Source organism: Talpa occidentalis, unplaced genomic scaffold, assembly GCF_014898055.3.
Source record: "Talpa occidentalis isolate TD23 unplaced genomic scaffold, MPIMG_talOcc4v2.1 talOcc4.7, whole genome shotgun sequence".
Lineage (NCBI taxonomy): Eukaryota > Metazoa > Chordata > Mammalia > Eulipotyphla > Talpidae > Talpa > Talpa occidentalis.
The window spans coordinates 7,566,205-7,584,917 of record NW_023605083.1 but is presented as its reverse complement, the minus strand read 5'-3'; the positions used below and the strand labels follow the sequence as shown (position 1 = coordinate 7,584,917).

The 18,713-nt window shown below is 58.7% G+C and overlaps 4 protein-coding genes across 11 annotated transcripts in view; 2 read left to right on the top strand and 2 right to left on the bottom strand.

Annotated features, from left to right (window-relative positions):
• The window catches only part of NR6A1 (nuclear receptor subfamily 6 group A member 1), a 254,728-nt gene that overhangs the window by 219,768 nt on the left and 16,247 nt on the right, over positions 1-18,713 (bottom strand). The gene's annotated exons all lie outside the window — the stretch shown is intronic.
• Positions 1,099-5,112, top strand: WDR38 (WD repeat domain 38). Of its 2 annotated transcripts, none has more exons than XM_037493723.2 (9): positions 1,099-1,259; positions 1,720-1,840; positions 2,935-3,051; positions 3,151-3,227; positions 3,576-3,656; positions 3,856-3,987; positions 4,096-4,245; positions 4,609-4,656; positions 4,750-5,112. In XM_037493723.2, exons 1-9 carry the CDS (start codon positions 1,191-1,193, stop codon positions 4,825-4,827), a joined length of 873 nt encoding a protein of 290 aa, XP_037349620.1. In that variant the 5' UTR covers positions 1,099-1,190; the 3' UTR covers positions 4,828-5,112. The 2 variants fall into 2 exon arrangements, with proteins under 2 accessions (XP_037349620.1, XP_037349619.1); XM_037493722.2 differs by having other exon boundaries at positions 3,151-3,248.
• On the bottom strand, positions 5,117-9,769 carry RPL35 (ribosomal protein L35). Its single transcript, XM_037493724.2, has 4 exons — positions 9,714-9,769; positions 9,183-9,319; positions 8,223-8,304; positions 5,117-5,299 (listed from the first exon to the last, which is right to left on the bottom strand). Exons 1-4 carry the CDS (start codon positions 9,714-9,716, stop codon positions 5,150-5,152), a joined length of 372 nt encoding a protein of 123 aa, XP_037349621.1. The 5' UTR covers positions 9,717-9,769; the 3' UTR covers positions 5,117-5,149.
• Positions 11,823-18,434, top strand: ARPC5L (actin related protein 2/3 complex subunit 5 like). The gene is made up of 4 exons (XM_054689681.1): positions 11,823-12,027; positions 15,520-15,591; positions 16,493-16,669; positions 17,877-18,434. The coding sequence occupies exons 1-4, from the start codon at positions 11,878-11,880 to the stop codon at positions 17,937-17,939; spliced, it is 462 nt and encodes a 153-aa protein (XP_054545656.1). The 5' UTR covers positions 11,823-11,877; the 3' UTR covers positions 17,940-18,434.

Genomic DNA, 18,713 nt, shown 5'->3' with positions numbered 1-18,713 from the left:
ATTCCAACCCAGCTTCCTCCCCCATGGCCTGGGCTGAAGCAGGAGGGAATGTGGCAGGCTCCTTCCAGAAAAGACAGTCAAGGGGTGGAAAAGATGCCTAGAGGACCCTCCTGGAGAGGCAGGAAGCTGGTCTCCAATCCTGTGAGGGGAGCCCAAGCCGATGAACTGCTGCCGCTGCCATCACACTGGGATCAGAGGCCCCACCAATGGGCCATGACCTGCAGGTGTGTTCCCTGTCCCAACCAGGGCCGGCCAGACCCCAGTCCCTGCCGGGCCTGAAGGCAGACCTCGGCCACTAGGTCGTCTCTGTATCGTGAGGTGGCCTTGGGCTGTGGGTCCCTTGGGTGAGCCTGGCCAAGGGTCTCCGGAGCTTTGCACCCAGGTTTTAAGCTAAAGGGACAAGGAAGATGGCACGGCCTGCCCCTTCTCGCTGGGCTTGCTGCACACCAGGGGTTCGTGACAGGTACCATCTCACTGACCCTTCAACAGGCCAAACGGTGAGCAACCCCATTTTACAGAAGAGGAAACAGAGGCACTTCGTGACCAGGTGGTGGCCCAAGGTTGCAGAGCTGTCGCCAGCAGAGCCATGTTTAATCCAGACCTGTGGCTCTAATGCCCCAGTGCTTTCCCAGCTCAGCGTCAACGCTCCGACAGGACCCTGGCCGCTCCTGGGGCTCCCTCCACTGCCTCCACATTTCAGAGGGCATACTTGACACTTCCAGGAATAACAACAGTGACCCCACTTTCGAAGCCATGTGCTTTACACACACAACCTCTGACAGTTACTACTTCTAGTACCCTCCACGGGAGCCCTTCAGCCTCAGCACTGGACACTCCTGCTGAAGGAAAAGGTGTTGGCTGTGGAGCAGGCCCTCCTGAACCCCTACCGCGCGGCAGGCCAGGTGCGTGGCTCAGGGGCGGGCGGGTCTCCAAAGTTGCTGAGGGCCCTTCGCAAACCCATCTGGCCGCACACGTTCCGCGGCGGGAGGAGGTGCGGGGTGTGGGGCTGGCGCGCCCTCTAGCGGCCGCCGGGGCCGGGCCGGGGCGTCCCTTCTCGGCGCCGCCCGCGGTCTCGCCTGCGCGCGCCCCGCCCCGATTGCCATGGAGACCACTTGTACACTTTGCCCGTCTCCTCCGGCCTGTCCTAAGTGGGGGGTCCGCAGGCTGGGCCAGCACCCACGAGCGGGCCCATGAGCACAGGGACCCCAAGGACGCTGGCTGTGGAAAGGGTGAAATTCTTCTGTGAGCACCGTGGGGAGGTGAGGCCCAGAAGGGCTCCCTGCGTGGGGTCCAGAGTAGCCCAGAGTGGTTGGGTCCTGGTCCTGCATAGTGAGAACTCCAGAGTGTTCTCTGGACTTCAGCTCCAGAATGGACTCTAGGTTCTAAGCTCTGGTTCCAGAGGGGGCTCAAACTTCTGGCTGAGTCCAGTGTTCTTTCGGCTCTGGGTGCCAAGTGAACTCAGGATTTACGGTAGATTGTGAATACCTAGTGCTGGGCTCAGAACTCCAGAACATGCTATTAGTGCTGGGGGCCAGGCGTCAACATCTGGCATCTGCCAGGGCTCTGGCTGCTGAGTGATCCCCGGGTTCTGGGCTCCAGGTGTACAGTGAAGAGGCCAGACCTCCAACCCCAAGCTCCTGAGCCTAAGGTTTGGGGGCGGGGATGAGCACACAGGTGTTTCTCACCCTGGCATGGGGCTGTTTTGTGCTCTCCTTCCAGGTCAATTCCTCCGCCTTATCTCCCAACGTCCAGACACTGCTCACAGCCTCGGAGGATGGCTGTGTGTATGGCTGGGAGACCCACAGCGGACGACTACTGTGGCGGCGGGGTGGCCACACAGGTGGGGCTCCTCTGCCTGGGTGGAAGACTGAGGCCTGGGGCCTGCTGGGCATAGATGTATGACCCTTGGCAGGGCTGGGGTAGGAGGGTAAGGAGATAGGACCTGGTCCCTGGGGTCTGACGAACCTTGATGTAGATCCTGCCAGTTTTCCAAGTTGTTTTAAAATATTTACCATCTTAGCCTTTCTTTAGCTTAAGACAATAGAAATTTTTTGTCTAATGGTTCTAGAGTTTGTAAGTCTGAAATCAACATGTCAGCAAGGTGCCAAGGTATCAAGTTCTCCTGAAACCTGTAGGGAAGAATCCTTTGCCTCTTCCAAACCTGTGGCGACAGCTGTCAACCCCCGGCATTCCTTGGCTTGAGATTATCACCCCAAGGTGCCTCTTGTCACATGGGCATCTTCCCTGTCTTCATGATCTTTAAGTACTTGGTTCAGAAGTGTTAAGTGTATTTATACTGTTATGCAATTAGCCTCCAAGTTCTTTCCGTCTGGCAAGACTAAAACCCTCTTCTGTCCAGCTCTCCTGCTCTGCTCTGTCACTGAAGTGAAATCATGGAGTCTTTCTCTTTGCTGCTAGGTCATTTCACTTAGCACATTGTCCTTCATCAGTTTTACCCACCTTTTTGCTATTACTGTTGTCAAGTCACAACACCTCTGAGGCTCTCCTTTAGAACAGGGATAATAGTTCTACCTTATGGGATGAGAAAATGCAAAGTGCGCAGCACCCAGTAAGGACTTGGTCAAGGTAATTACTGTAATTATCACTAAGACAAAGTAATCGGTGATCACGATGACTGATTAAGCTGTGAAGTCCAAAGGCTGGGCCTACTCAAAGGAGGTAATGAGCCTAGGCTGGATTGCTAAGGAGTTTTTTCTGGAAGGTGCCTGCACTTGATTTGGGTACGTATTTTCCAAATGGGCAAATTGGGGTCGGAGTTTCAGGCTAAGGCAGGGAAGGCCAGGAATTTCCAGGAGGTGGAGGGTGAGGATTAAGGTTGGGAGCAGGGAGGGGAAGTAGGCCACTAGGCTGGAGATAACCCCTGGAGTGCGGGTGGAGGGCACTCTGTTCCCTAACCACGGCTGCCCGCCCTAGGCCCCGTGAAGTTCTGCCGTTTCTCCCCGGATGGCCGCCTCTTTGCCAGCACCTCCTGTGACTGCACCGTCCGCCTGTGGGATGTAGCAGAAGCCAAGTGTCTGCAGGTCCTGAAGGGTGAGTGGGCCGGTAGGACCAGGAACCAAGTAGTCAAGCCCGTGTTCCCTTGCTTTGTTCTATGCCACCTCGACTCCCCCTTGACCCTGGGACCTGCAGGTCACCAGCGGAGTGTGGAGACGGTCAGCTTCAGCCCTGACTCGAAGTGGCTGGCATCAGGTGGCTGGGACAAGCAGGTGATGCTCTGGGAGGTGCAGGTATGTGGACGGGCGGCCAGAGGAAGGCCTGGGATCTGGAACACAGAGGTTGACATGGACCCTTCAGGCTGGCCACTATGTCATACCTACTGCCCATGCCCTCATGTAGCATCCAAGACCCCCCAAATCTTGCTGCAGCTACATCCCCATACATACTGGCCCTCGTGCCTCAAGACCTTTGCCCATGAGGTCCCTTGCCTGCACTGCCCACGTCACCTGGCAGGCCGCCAGGAAGGCCTGAGTCTGTCCCATAAGGCCTAGAACCTGGCAGGGGCCAGGCTGCTGTTGCCTTCCACAGCCTCCGGCAGCTCAGGGCTCTCCTTCCAGTCTGGCCAGATGCTGTGCCACTTAGCAGGGCATCAAGATTCCATCCAGAGCAGTGACTTCGCACCCAACTCAGAAAGCCTGGTGAGCCTGAAAGCCTCAGGGGCCCATATTGAGAGAACCTGGAGTCCACACCTTTCCCATTTGGGGTTGAGCACTGGGTGGCTCACCTCCTGAGCCAGCCCGTCATCTGTAGAAGGGAGACTCAGTGAGAACAGTGCCTGCTGCCGGCAGCCTGGCCAGTTGAGAAACTAGGGTCTGTGCTCATGGTAGTTCTCTGCAGGCCACAGGTTCCTGGGACTCCACCATCCGTATCTGGGACCTACGAGTGGGGGCTCCGGCAACGGTCCACAAGGAGCTGGAGGGCCATAGAGGCAACATCAGCTGCCTCTGCTACTCAGCATCTGGCCTCTTGGTGAGCCGGGCAGCCTCGGGGTCCAGGCTGGCCCTTTGCTGGTTACATGCCTCTTAGAGGGTGATGGGCCACCTCTGGCCGCACACCTGAGGCTGTGCCATTCTTCAGGCATCCGGCTCTTGGGACAAGACCATTCACATCTGGAAGCCCTCCACCGCAAGCCTGCTTGTCCAGCTCAAGGGCCACATCAGCTGGGTGAAGAGCATAGCTTTCTCCACTGACGAGCAGCAGCTGGCCAGCGTCGGCTATTCCGGAATGGTAACCTACCCCTGCAGTTTGCCTCCTGCCCCCTCCCTCCTAGCAGAGCCCTCTACCGAAAAGCCCACACCCTCATCTCCAAGTAGGAGGGTGCCATGTGCAGGACCCAGCCTCTTCTGTGCCCAGAACTAAAGCCTGGGCTTTCCCAAAGGTGAGTGGCACTAACATTTTCACCTCTCAGGTCACTTCGTAGGAAACTCCATCAGGTATTTTTGAATTTTTCATGAGCTATCCTGCTGAGCATTTTAAATACACCTCAGGCCACACAATCTAGATTAGATGTTGGCTGGAACTCACCCCAAGGTGGTTTCAAAGATGCCAGATTTGCCTAGTGAGGCCTCCTTATGCTCATTTTATTTCCAGGTCAAAGTCTGGGACTGCAACACAGGAGAGTGCGTGGAGACCCTGAAGGTAAGCCCAGTGACTGTTGGGCCCAAGGGTGCAGAGGAAGGTGGTAGCAGGCTGGATGTGCAGCCCCGGAGCCCAACATCATGCCTCTGACAGGGAGTTCTGGATGTGCCCCACACCTGCACCTTCACCCCTGATGGGAGACTCTTAGTGTCCGGAGCTGCTGATGGCTGATGGGCAACATGCCAGGTCCACTGCGATCCAGTCACCCACAATGTAACCTATCGCCGGATGCATCAACGCGGACAAAGGCACTTGGGTCACAAACCCCTCCTCTTCCTGCCCAGGGCAGAACGAGCCCATGAAAGGACAGGTACAGGCCCTGTACCATGCCACAGGCCAGAGAAACCCTAGCAGGTCCCCGCCCCACACAGGGCGCTGGAGAGGCAGGCTGGCCTGGGGACAGAAGAAGGCCCCTCCGAGCCACCTGCCCGTGCAGTACAAACCAATGCACAAAGCAATGTCAGCCAGTTTGTTTTTATTGACGCCGCACTGCTCAGGCCTTGACCGCATACTTCCGCAGCGGGTACAGCCGTTCCTTCCGCTGCTGTTTCTTAGTCTTCAGGTTCTGCTCGTGCTTGGTGAGCCGGCGGCGCATGGCGCGCGTTTTCTTGGGCCGCAGATCCAGGGGTTTGTACTTCTTGCCCTGGGAGGTAGAGAGTGAGGGATTGAGGACCAGGGCTAGGAGCTACTGGGGTAGCTAGACAGCCCGAGGCTGGGATGGATGGAGTAGCGCACAGCTGGAAGGGGGTGGGTGTAGCAACAGTGTGATGAATGCACCACAGGCAGTCACCCGGTGGGGGACAGGCCACACGGCGCTGGAGACAGACAAGGCCACACACCTCAATCACTAATTCATTTAATTCCCCCCATTTTTTAAAAAAGATTTATTTATTTATTTATTTATTTATACATACATACAAGCACTGGGTACAGTCAGAAGCATGGGAGGGTGAGAGAATTCACCAGAGCCAGAGCGGGGAGCAGAGCAGGCAGAAGGACCGAAGTACACTGCTGAGGGGAGCAGCGGGTGGCAGGAGAGGTCTGCGCGCCATGTGGGACCCTCCTCCGGTGGCCGGGGAGCAGCCGGGGATCGAACCGGCGCTGCAGAGGCTGCGGGCAGCTTCTCAACCCAGCGCTTAACCGCTGCACCACTGGGGAGGCCCTAATTCCCATTTTTTAAAAAAAGATTTATTTATACAAGCACTGGGTACAGTCAGAAGCGCGGGAGGGTGAGAGAATTCACCAGAGCCAGAGCGGGGAGCAGAGCAGGCAGAAGGACCGAAGTCCACTGTTGAGGGGAGCAGCGGGTGGCAGGAGTGGCAGGAGAGGCCTGCGCGCCATGTGGGACCCTCCTCCGGGAGCAGCCGGGGATCGAACTGGCGCTGCAGAGGCTGCGCGCAGATTCGCAGCCCAGCGCTCAACTGTGCCACCGGGGAGGCCCTCCCCCTAATTTTTTTTTAACAAAGATTTATTTATTTTTATACAAGAACTGGGGTACAGGCCAGATGCATGGGAGGGTGAGAGGATTCACCAGAGACAGAGCAGGGAGCAGAACAAGCAGACTGACGAAATACACTGCTGAGGGGAGCAGCGGGAGACAGGAGAGGTCTGCCTCTCCATGTGGTATTCTCGCCAGCCAGGTGGCATCGAACCCATGCTGCAGAGGCTGCGGGCAGCCTCACAGTCTGGCGCTCAACCGCCTGCGCCATCAGTTAGGCCCTAATTCCCCCAATTTTAAGGTCCCTGGGAATTGTCCCATTTTATTTAAGTTGATGAGCCTGCCCAAAACCTCAACGCAGTTACAGCTGAATGTGTGCTCCCAAATTAGTGCTCTTTCCACCTGCTGATGCCCAGGCAACGTCAAAACCACAGCCAATGCAAAAAGGGGCATGTGGCACCCACATGGCGCAGAGAGCTCTCAGCTCAAGTTAGGCAAGTTGTGCACGTAGGGACTAGGCCCAGAGTCTGGCTCAGCAAACCTGGAGGGCCTGCTTCCACTTAACAAGTGGGACAGAGTAAAGGTCATCTCTGCAGGGAGCAAAGTGCAGACCTTTCACAGCCCGTCCACCCTCCGAGAAAGCTTCTGGTCCCTGCTCAAGGAGCTCTCTGCCCAGAGGGAAAACTGGTAACAAGCAGCACACCAGTAGAGGAAGAATGAGATTAAGGAAGGTTTCACCTCACAAATACTAACAGCCTGGAAAGCAAACTGGACACCAGCTTCAAGGTGAAGAAAAGTGAATACAAAAGCCTCTAAGAACAACAGTTCAGGTTTTCTGAGAACCGCCAACATCTTGGAAGGGCAGGTGTGTGTGGTTATGTGAGGGCACGCTCCGGCGGAACCTGCAGTACAGAAGGCCTTGTCCGGCACACCCCTCCCGGGGTCGGCAGGCACAGGCCCAGTCCATCTGCTAAGGCTCTTAGAGCTCTGCTGTCTACAAGGAGCCACTGGCCACACACTAGCCTCTTTATATTAAAAATCCGGTCCCCTGGTCACTGTAGTCACATTAAGTGCTCAACAGGCACACATGGTCAGAGTTGACCATACAGGAGTCAGATACAGAACACTCCTACTGGCCAGCCCTGACAGAGGCAGAGATCTCCCCTCTACCTGACCCGACGGTGCTGGGGTTTCTCCACCCACAATGCCCTGCACTCACTAGCTGGCACGAGAGCAGTTGCACAGCACCACCTCTGTGCGGTCCCCTCAGAACAGCATCCCTACACACGCGCACACAACCGGGGCAGCAACACCTGCCACATGCAGCTGGCCCCGGCTCCCTGGGATGCCTTTTTTTTTTGCCAGGTGAAGCCCTTCAGTATTTAAACACAAGTTTAAATAACTTGTTGCTGCGAAGCCATTTCTCAGATGTGTTAAGGTCCCTCATCATTCTCTTGAAAGGCAGGCTGGTGCTTTCCCTTCTAAGAAGTCCTCTCCAGACAACAACTTCAGCTTTGCCCTGTGTCCTGAGGCCCAGCCTGCCCACAACTTCCCTTTCCTGACAGCCAGCCTTAGTGTCTTTGGACTTGCTGGTAATAAAACACATTCATGTACACAACAGCACATAGAGCCGTCGATTGGTTTTGCTTCTCTGCTTGATCCCTGGACATTCACTTTAGGGACAAGTCCAAAAAATAGTTAAAGAATTCTCCCTGGAACTCTCACTCCATCTCTCCACCAGACAGGGCTCAGAACCTAGGCCTATGACCGCGTTAACTATGCATGATCCCAGGCATCTTAACACAAATCTTGGGGGTCCTCATCTGGAAAATGGGAATGTCAGGTACTTGGCAACGACGGACAAAGGGCACTAATAAGACAGTAGAAACAGTTCAGGTTGATCCTTAGATGGCCCAGGCAGGCTGGATTCAAACCCAAGCCTCCAGCCAGACTCCATCCCAACACGGACTTCTTGACGATAGCAGCACAAGGAAATGCAGCCTGCACTGCCATTTGCTAGTCAAGCCCCTGGGAAGAGGGAGAAGCCATTTGCAAGCTGGGAAGACCCAACCCAGGCACCCCCAGGAGAACCTCTTCAGCAGAAACGAAGCTTCCAGCCCAAACTCACCTTGTAGAACTTTCTGAGGTTCTCTTTCTGAGTCTGGTTAATGACGGTGAGAACACGGGCGATGGATTTGCGAACAACTCGGCTACAAGACGGAGACATCGGTCAAGATGGGGAAAGACACCCAGCTCCCCCCATCTCCCCTATTCCCAGCCCGACGCCTGCTGTCACAGGGCAGGGGACAGCTCCACCAGCGCATCCACATTCACGGAGGAGGAAGATGCTCTAGAGGGGAGGCCAGTGGAGGAGCTGGAGGGGTGTGGTGAAGAGCTGGCAGGTGGGGATAGGGCAGGAAAGAGCTTCACCTATGTTCAGGGTTATGGCTGGGGATAAGCTCACTGCCAGTCATGCTGAGTGATGCTCACTGGGAAATGAAGGGTCCTCAGGGGGTGGTTGGTAAAAACGGCCTAGAGGATTCAGCGCGCAACTTACTTCAGTGTCCCCAACTCATCCCATCTTCTCCCAACTTAGCAGTTAAGGTGTTGGGGGCATCACACGTAAGAAAAAACCTCCGGGGGGTGAGCCAACATGCCCATAAAGGAAGATGTGGCAGAAGTGGGATTTGGAGCCAGCTGGGCCGGCTGCGAGCCCGCGCTCCAGTCACTCTTGATCCTGCCACTTAAGGTACAACCCAAAAGGGGGGTAGGGCACCCACCTGCCAGATGAAAGAGGCAGAAGAAGAAAAAGCACAAGTGTGAGGGGCCCAAAGCGGCCTCTGCAGGCACATTAAAGAGGGTCTCGGGGGTCTCTCCAGCAAGGGCACTTCGGCAAAGAACCGCAGGTTCGAGGAAAAGGCCCGAGTCTCCCGCGCGCCAGGTGAGCAAGGGGACCGGGGAGGCCGCCGGGGAGGGCGACAGTCCCCCCCGCCCTCACGGCGGACGCTGGAAACGACCCTCAGGCTGCCCGGAAACCGCGCCCGGCCTGGACGCGCGGGCCCAGCCCCCGCCGCGGCTCGTCACTCACATCTTGGAGAGTTTGGAGGCCGCGCCGCCCGTCACTTTGGCGACGCGCAGCTGGGACAGCTCCACCTTCAGGTCGTCCAGCTGCTTCAGCAGCTCCTCCTTCTTCTTGCCGCGAAGGTCCCGGGCCTTAATCTTGGCCTGCGCGCACGCCAGGGCCCGGTCAGACGCCCGCGGGGCCGCTCCCCGCGGCCACCCGCCCGGCACCTGCGTCGCGGTCAGCCCCACAGGGCGCGCGCCTCGCCCGGGGCCACCAGCGCCCGGTGGGCGCGCCGTCGTGCATGCCCGCTACGAGGCTGCGAGCCCCACTCCCGGGCTGGAGGGCGGAGGCCCCGGCAACGCGCGCGCCTCTCCCGACCCGGGCCCGCAGACGCGAGAGGGTGAAGATAAGGTAGTCTGTGGAGGCATCAGGCCACCCCCCACGGCGTCCCCCAAGCCCGGTTGGGAAACAGGACCCTGGGGCTCACCCCGCGCCCCCCACCCTAGCCCCCGAGCCCCACAGCACGCGGATGGCGCCCGATTCCCCCAGCCTCACCATTGCTGCACAAGCCGCCGCCGCCTGCTCGAGGGAAAGAGGAAGGGGCGGGGCTGACCTCAGCAACTACTGCCGGGTGGAGGTGGGCGTGGCCAAGGAGCCCCGCGGGAGCCCCGCCCCCGACACCTCCCCCTCCCGGCGAGGAGCGCGTGGGACCGCCCCCAGCCCCGCCCCCTCCTGGAGAGGAGCGCGTGGGACCGCCCCCAACCCCGCCCCCTCCTGGCGAGGAGCGCGTGGGACCGCCCTCAGCCCCGCCCCCTCCCGGCGCGGAGCGCGTGGGACCGCCCCCATCCCCACCCCTCCCGGCGAGGAGCGCGTAGAACAGTCCCCAGCCCCGCCCCCTCCCGGCGAGGAGGGCCTGGGACCGCCCACATCCCCGCCCCCTCCCGGCGCGGAGCGCGTGGGACCACCCCCAGCCCCGCCCCCTCCCGGCGCGGAGCGCGTGGGACCACCCCCGCCCCCTCCCGGCGCGGAGCGCGTGGGACCGCCCACATCCCCGCCCCCTCCCGGCGCGGAGCGCGTGGGACCACCCCCAGCCCCGCCCCCTCCCGGCGAAGAGCGCGTGGGACCGCCCCCAGCCCCGCCCCGCCCCCCGGCTCTCGCCCCCGCGCGGGAGGTAACCCGGGGTTACCGCCTGAGCCGCGCGACAGGGGAAGCCGAGGCCGGGGTGAGCGCCACCTCGCCGGGGATGGCAGCGAGGACCGGAAGCTTCATTCTTTATTCGTTCCCTCCTCCGGCCACGCCGCGCGGATCGCCCTCCGCGCCGCCCCGACCCGCACCCCTGGGCCCGGGGTGAGGAGGAGAGTGAGGGGCTCCCGGGCGGGAGGGGAGGGTTTTCCACGCTGAACTAACTCGGCCCCTGCTTCGGAGGAATCTGAAGCCCGAGGTGGCGGGCGGGGCGGGGGCGAGCAGGGGTGCGGGTGGTCACCGGCCGGCGAGGCCGCGTGAGGATGGGCGGGGGCGGCGCGCGCCTCCCCTCGGACCTGCCGCCGGTGGCGCTGCTGCCCGGGCCGCGGCTTGCGGGAGGGCCGGGGCGGAAGGGCAGGCGGGCTCCGCCTGGTGTCGGGACCCGGGCTCCAGCTCCTGTTTCCCACGCGGAGTCCGTGTCTTCAGCGCCCGAGAGTAAATGGCCGCGTGGTCTGGCAATACTTTCTGACCTGCAGACGCAGCTCCAGGGCAAGTGCTCGGGAAAAACGAGTCACATTTCGTGAACGACTGGCCTTTATTAAACAGAGCACGACATGGAAGCCAAGCGCAATTCCGTCCGCGGCGAAGGCCCAATACCAAAACCCTCAAGCGACAGCCCCGGCCCCGGCCCCCATCTTTCCCATCTCAGACCCTGGGGAACTCCATCTCCTGCAGGGCGCTGCCCCCCCAGCCAGGGCCGCCCTCGCAGGGCCCCGGCCTCGCCTCCCCTCCCTGAATGGGGGCCGAGCGTCCCCCCCCCGTGCCACCCCCGCCCGCCGGCCTAACGCCGAAGGCCTTCAGGATCTCCCCAGCTCTCGGGGTGCGCTTCAGACGCCTTGGCAGCGTCCCGGCCCTTCAGGACCCTCCCTCTGCACCGGCCCTTCTGCGCTCCGCGCGGGGCGCTGGCCCGGGCGTCGGGGACCCGAGACCCCGGTCTCCCTCCCGGCCGCCGCCGCGGGGGCTGCTCCTCGGGCAGAACCACGGCTCATGCCTCGGGGTCCAGCGCGAAGGCCTCCCAAGAAGCTGCCCCGGCAGAGCTTGGTTCCTTCTCCTGGGCACCCCGCGCCCTTCAGGCTGGGCCGTGATCACCCTGAGTCCGCGGCCGCGCCCCGAGCCCGTCGGGGCCGGGGGCTCCCGACGCAGGGGGAAGCGGGAAGGCGCCGGGCCCGCGCGGCTCTAGGCGCCCGCTCCCCGGACGCGGAGGCCGGGTCGGCGAAGGCGAGAGTCCAGCGGGGGGCCGGGGGCGCCCCCCAGCTCCCGGCACGACCCCAGCTCGGCTCCCCTCGCGGCCAGGCGCCGGCCCCGCCCCCGGCTTCCGGTTCCGGCGCCGGCCGGAAGTGGGCGGGCGGCGGCTGCGCGCGGGGGCGGGGGCGGGGGGCGGGGCCGGCGCCCTTCCCGCCCCCGAGCCGGCGCCGGTGCGGAGCGGAGTCGAGGTCGGGCGGCGGCGGAGCGGGCAGAGCGGGCGCCGAGCCCCGCCATGGCCCGGAACACCCTGTCCTCGCGCTTCCGTCGGGTGGACATTGACGAGTTTGACGAGAACAAATTCGTGGACGAGCAGGAGGAGGCGGCGGCCGCGGCGACCGAGCCAGGCCCGGACCCGGGCGAGGTGGACGGGCTCCTGCGGCAATATCCTTCCCGCGCCGGCCCCGGCCCGGCCCCGGCGCCGCGGCCCAGACCCGGGAGGCGGCCGCCCCTCGCGCCCCGCGGGCCTCCGCGGCTGGCCCTGGCGCCCCGCGCCGCCCCCCGCGCGGAAGGGGCCGCGGGCCCGACGGGGAGCGCGAGGTGAGCCGCGGGGGAAGGGGCGGCCGGGGCGCCCCGGGCGCAGCCTCGCGGGCGCGACTGCGGCAGCTCCCGAGAGGAGGTGGGTGGAGGCTGCGGGGGAGAAAGGCCGGGGAGGCGGGCTGCGCCCCGAGTCCGGCACCTGCGGGCTGAGGGTGCGCCGCCCCCGGGGCCAGTGTCGCCCCCGCCTCGCTGCCGCTCGCCCGGCCCGGCCTGTCGGGGGCGCCGGGCCCTGCACCTGGGCGTGCGCGCGCCGCCCCCGAGGCCCCTCTCGTGCAGGAAGCGGTGGGAGAAGCTGGTAGTTGAGAGCTAAGAAAAGCCAGACAGCACGAAGCGAAGTGTAAAAGTGGAGCCCTGTGACTGGAAGTGACTGTGCTTGTGGTCACAGAAAACAGGCATCTAGAAACAAGAGTAAAAATAGAGGTGGGCGTCACGGCCCGCGGGGCCCGCTGGCAGGTTTAGCACAGGAAACTGCCTGATTCTCACAGGAAGGATTTTTCTTTATTGAGATGGTGTTGCAGGAAGTCCCTGCCCCTCCCCCACGCGCCAGGGAAGGGCTGGAGGTTCACGCTGTGTATAAATCAGGTTCTGGGAGTTTCGTCGGTTGACTCAGCTTGGGAAGGCAGGCCGTGGACGGCCTTTAAAACAGAAGCCGTCATCCTTTGAACAGGAATGTGTTTTCAAAGGTGAGGATTCAAACTTGTATTTCCTGCCCCTTCAGGCTCTCCTTGCTCACGCCTTCGGTGAAATGGAGTCATGAGCGCTCCTGGGAGGGAAGGTGGATTCTGCAGTCTGGCTGGGCGCAGGCCACTAGTGCCCAGGGGCGCCAAGGTCAGGCCGGTGGGCCAGAACCATCTACAAATAGAGAGGACAAGGTTTGCTGGTTATCTTCTGTCTTGATACTTTGGACTTAGGGAAGGTCATCGCCTGGTACTCCTCTGATGTGATCCGTTCCTGGAGGTGGCTTGCAGGCCAGGCTTAGCATATCTGGGGCATGGCAGTTTCTCCACTAAGGGCAGTGTCAGCCTTGTTGCCATGGAGTGTACCTCTGGGGATTGGGGAAAGGGAGGTCAGCAGGTGAGAACTGAAATCCTGGCAAATGTGGGGTCATAGAGGAAAAAGGAAAGAACTGATGTTTACTGAGTCCCTGCCCTGTGGCAACAGTTGGACTTAGATTACAAAATTTATAGCACAGACTTCTGGGAGTCTTGGGGAGAGGCGAGGGGAGTAGGGCTAGGGGTTGGCTGGAGAGAGGGAGGGCAAGGAAGGGAAAGAGTCAAGATGGGAGATCACCCAGATGAAGTACAGAAGGGCGGTGGGCTGTGTGACCTTGAATAGGTCACATACCCTCTCTGGACGGTAGCATCCTCCCCCGCTAAATGGAGGAGAACCATGCCAGCCTTCCAGGTTCCCTGGGGATATCACTGAGCAACATCCTGGAAGGTTCCTGCACAGTGCTGGGCGCACAGCAGATCTGGCCATTCGGCTTCGGTCTCTGGGTGAGTAGTGTAATGGATTATAGAAGGAGCTTGGCTTTGGAGTCAGGCGTACTTGGGTTTTAAGGCCAGCTGGACCGCTTAGCTTTGTGACCTTGAATAGGTCAGTTCCCTTCTCTGAGCCTCAGACTCACTGCCTTTAACAGGAATGATTCTTGCCACAAAGAGTTGTTAGCAGTAATGAGATGACATATGAAAGCACCTGGCGCAGGCTCTGAGACTTTGTAGAGATTTTCTGGTATTAGTTCCTTTTGTGCTTTGCTGAAGCAGGTTCTGGCTGTCTGGAGCAGGGATCTGTCCAGAGCAGTGGTCTTGAGTGATTTCTGTTCCTCCTTCCCCCAGGGAAAGTTTGTCAACCTTTTGGAGATGTTTCCATTGTCATAACTTGGGGTGTTACTGGACTCTAGTGGGTAGAGGCCAGGTTGCTGCTAAATATTCTACAGTATGCAGGACAGATCTCACATCCAGAGATCACCCTCCCTGAAATATCAGTGCGAGGTTGGGAACCCTGATCTAGAGGATCTGACCTGCAGCGCATCTTCTACAGCCACGTGGAGCCTTGGTGGACTGCACCACAGAGAGGAGGTGACTTTAAAGCAGTGACTTTTTTGGCACCATGCACTGGTTATCGTCACCCTTCCCCATGCCTCTTCTGAATGGTTGGGTTGCTAGTCCTTCCAGCTAGCATGCCAGCTGCGTCTCTCTCAGGCTGCTGGGACTGCTTACTGTTCTGGGATGCAAGGTTAGAGAAGCGTTAGCTGGTAGAAGTTATCAGCGGTTTATATCAGACTGACCCTTGCCCTGCTGGGGACAAAGACACAGGGACAAAGACACGCAGATATGGAGTGGGGGAGGGCATTCTTTCTACTCAGAGCCTAGCAGGGGGTCAGGGAGCTCCTTGGGCACAGCTCCAGGGCAGCCTGGGCCCAGCTCTGTCACCATGGATCCCACACCAGGGAAGCTGGGATGCGGCTCTGTAGGCTTGGTCTGTTCACACGTGGGTATCCTGCATGAACAGTAGAGACCCGATTGGGCAGAAGCCGTTCCTTGTTCTATTTTTGAAGCTTTTTGGCTGAAGCCAGTGTTTCAGATGAGGAAATGAAAGTCGGATGATGTAACTCAGTTTAAAATAGGTGTCACCTTTGGGGACCTAACCCAGATTGTAGTTTTCTTTTGAGTGCTCAGTATTCAGAAATCAGCAAAGACTGGTGTCAGGATTGCCACCAAGTTTTGGGGGGGGGGGTGCCAGCTTGTTGACAGAAGGCACTTATAGATGAGTAAGTTCCCCTGACCTGGTCGCAGTTGGGGCCTCAGTGATCTTAGGTAGGACTTGGAAGATAGACGTTTTAGCTCATTCTAATTTGAGTAGTTTAACTGATAATACTCATTGGATGAAGAGTCAGGAGACCTGTGCTTTCATCCTTTCCCTGTTGGGAATGAGAATGACAACCCGGCATGGTGGTTGTGATGGTTGTGAGGACGCGGACAGACGGAAATGCTTGGGCCCCCTGGCGTGAGGGAGCGCAGTCGGCTTCTGCTGCACACTCCGGCGATGACCTTGTTGCTGTACCTTCCAGGGAGTGAGTGTGTGTCCAAACTTGCTTTGAGGGGATGGTTTCGGGGATGCCAGCAGGGGGACTTGCAGGTGCCCTCTACCCTCTCGTTGGCTCAGGGAAGCTACAGGTTAACCTCTAAACAGGTTTGCCCACCAAGAAGTCGGCAGTGGGTGGTGGGTGGACATGGATAAGACGCCGTTTGACGGGGCTCTTGAGCTGTTTCCGAAGAGCTCATTAATGAAAGCACAGACGTAACGGCCAAGCCATCCTTAACCGGTGCGATGCACAGGGGACATGCTCCGGGCCTTTCACGCCGCGTTGCGGAACTCTCCCGTCAACACCAAGAATCAAGCTGTGAAGGTAAAGGGCGTCTCCAGGCAGCTCTGCTGGGTGGTGTTGGGGCTTGGCTGTGGTTATCGTCTCCCCACTGTGTGTGAGCTCCCTGGGGCTTCTGTTTCATCTCTGCACCAGTGAGTGTCTGCCGGGGAGGGAGTTGGCACCGGGCAGTGCTTCCAAGGAAGCCGTCAAAGCTGTCAGTGTTTATAGTAAAAGCTCCCCAAAGAAATGCTCACTCCTCCCCAGGGCCTCTGGGCTTTGAGAAGTCGGTCCAGCCCTTGCTGATTAGCAGAATTATAAATCAGCTTGCCATGGCAGGGCTTCTCAGCGGCGCTGCTTTTATAGGCTCTTGAACAGGCTTGATGCGCACAAGGATTTTCAGTGCTTCTGAGATCTGCTGCCTTTTAAAAACTAGGTGAGAAGATACACACAGCTGTGCTTGCTGCACTGAGGCCAGAAACGGGGTCCAGGGGAAGGGGTCTCTCACAAGGTGGGATTAGCCAAATGGTGACAGCGTCTTGATGTGACCCTTGGCTGCACTCAGATGCACAGGGCAGCAACCCAGTTATCGGGCGTGGGTAAGGTGGGGAGCTGCAACCAAATCAGCCTTTTTTTTTTTTAAAAGAAAATAGGTCTCCACAGTTGTGATTCCTATGGCATCTAGGCCTCGCCGGTATCATCAATAATAGTGATGCTTCTCCACAGTAAACCACTCTCCACCCTCAAGAACAAGTGGGGTAACTTATTAGTAAGGGACACCTTGGAATTTGTCAGCAGGAGCTTCAGCCCTCTTATTTTTTCTAAACACCCCAGACCAAATACAGTAGAAATCGTGCAGTTTTTCTAGTAAGTTCTGCCTGCAGTGGTAGACGTGGATCTGCCTGGGCTGTGACTCTGGGCCTCACTCCCTCTCTCTCTCCTCTAGGAACGAGCCCAGGGTGTTGTGCTGAAAGTGCTTACAAATTTTAAGAGCAGCGAAATTGAGCAGGCTGTGCAGTCACTGGACAGAAATGGCATTGACTTGCTAATGAAGTACATTTATAAAGGGTTTGAGAAGCCCACAGAAAATAGCAGCGCAGTGTTACTTCAGTGGCATGAAAAGGTATGTGAACACGTCACCCATGCAGACAGCCCACGACTTGCTCCAACCCAGGGTTCAAGTCAGCAGGTCAGACCTTCCCAAACGGACGGACGGTCTGTGAGGGTATAAGCATAAGGGGTCGTGCCTAGCCACCTACGATGTCTGCATACTCCCCTCTGGAAGCGCTTGTCAGGGCCAACCGGGGCCTATTGCCTCTGATAACCGCAATTGCATTAGCTGCTGGCTTGTGAAGACACGGGGCCGGGTGACTTGGCATGGTAGGCAGACAGGCAGGCCCGTGTGGGAGGGAGAAGGTGGGCTTGCTGCTGGCTGATGCTTCATGATCCTTCTTTGCATTGGTGGAACGGGGCTCTTAGCAATGGTTGCCAGGGCTCCCTGCTTTGGCCTCAGCCTGACCAGGCCGAGGGGGCAGTGGCCGAAACCTTGACAAGTCACTTATTGGGCCTTCATCTACACGAAGCCAAAAAGGCTGTGCCTGTCCTGTCCTCTGCTGGGTTCGGTAGAAGAGCAAAGCCTCGTCAAGCCTGTGACCTGTCTCTGTGCCTGTGTCCCCTGTCCTGATAGGCAGGAAACACATCCGCCAAGAAAGGAGGCCAGCCTATTATTAAGACTGCCCTTCCAGAAAGGCGGTTGAGCTGTAAGAGAATGGTCCTCTAACAGAGGGCTCAGCCACGGGGGCAGCCTCAGTAGTGCCGGGCTGGAGTTGTGGCCTCGGTCCTGCCGCACCTCGCTGGTCAGGTGAGCTGCTGAGCTGAGCGGGTGCGGTGGCCGTGGCGCTGGACAAACCAAGTGAGCCCACTGCATGGTGGAGGCCAGACCCTTTGGTCCCTTCAAGGCACCAAATGCCTGACCCTGTTGGCAATTCTGAGGGCTCTGGGGGGCAGCTCCAAAGCACCAGTGCTGTAAGTGCCTAGAGCGGTGCCTGGGGCTGGAAATAATGGGTGTGTCACAGTGAAATTTGGGGGCTCTGCTATGTGCTTGGCCACAGTGTCCTCAAGCCCAGTTCTGCTCCTTGAAATCCTTGACTCCAGGCAGGGCTGCGTCCTAGAATGTGGGCTTTGTTGCTGCCTCCTAACTGCTCTCGAGGGAATCCTTTCTCTCAGCGTCTGACATGGCGGGTCCTACATCGTGGCCCCTCTCCCGGGGAGGCCGGGCACCCCTGGGCCAGCCAGGTCTCATTCACACCTTTCCTTTTCCTGCCCCACAGGCATTAGCAGTAGGAGGACTAGGCTCCATTATAAGAGTTCTTACAGCGAGAAAGACTGTTTAAAATAAAAAGGGACTCTTGTTACCTTGCGAAGAATTTTGGATGCCCAAGCCGGTGAAGACGGGATTGACAACGACCATCTTCCTAGGACTCCCAACTAAACTATTGCAGGACGTGCATCCACTCAAGTGTATTTTATTTTCAAGGTGGAGGGAGAAATCGTCTTACTGTTTCCTAAATCCTTTGCAGGATCTGATAGTCTATGCCTTTGTCCACAAGAATGCAGAACTGACATTGTGACTGTCTCCCAGAGGGACTGGCCAGCGTTGGTCAGGGATACCTGTGTGCACTGCCTGTTTAAAACGGGAGCGGGATGATCCGGGCAGGTGCAGATCCAAGGGCTGTGGTGAAAGGGAGAGTTGTGTTTTTTTTTTTTTTTTTAAGTGGAAAAACCCTGAGGGTTTGTACAGCGTCCGACCTCCCCCAGAAGCCGGGCTCTCTTGGGTTCCTTGTAAAGTGCCTGCTGCATCAATAAAGCTCTTGGCTTATTAGATATACTTGCAGTGTGTTTTATATATGTCAAACAAGAATCGTGGTGAAGGGGATGGTAATAAGTGAGAGGTTGACTCTTCTGGAAACCGGATGTGGAGGGAATAGACCGATGCCCGCCTCACCGTCCCTGGGAGCAAGCACAGCCCTCCAGCCACCGCAGGGCCTCAGGCCTGGGCCACCGTGCTACTGGCTGCTAGGGGGAGATGTTTTGCTGAATAACTATTTATTGTTTTTACTCCTTTGATTTGTATGTAATTTTGGAGCTTATTTAATAAAGTGCCAAAC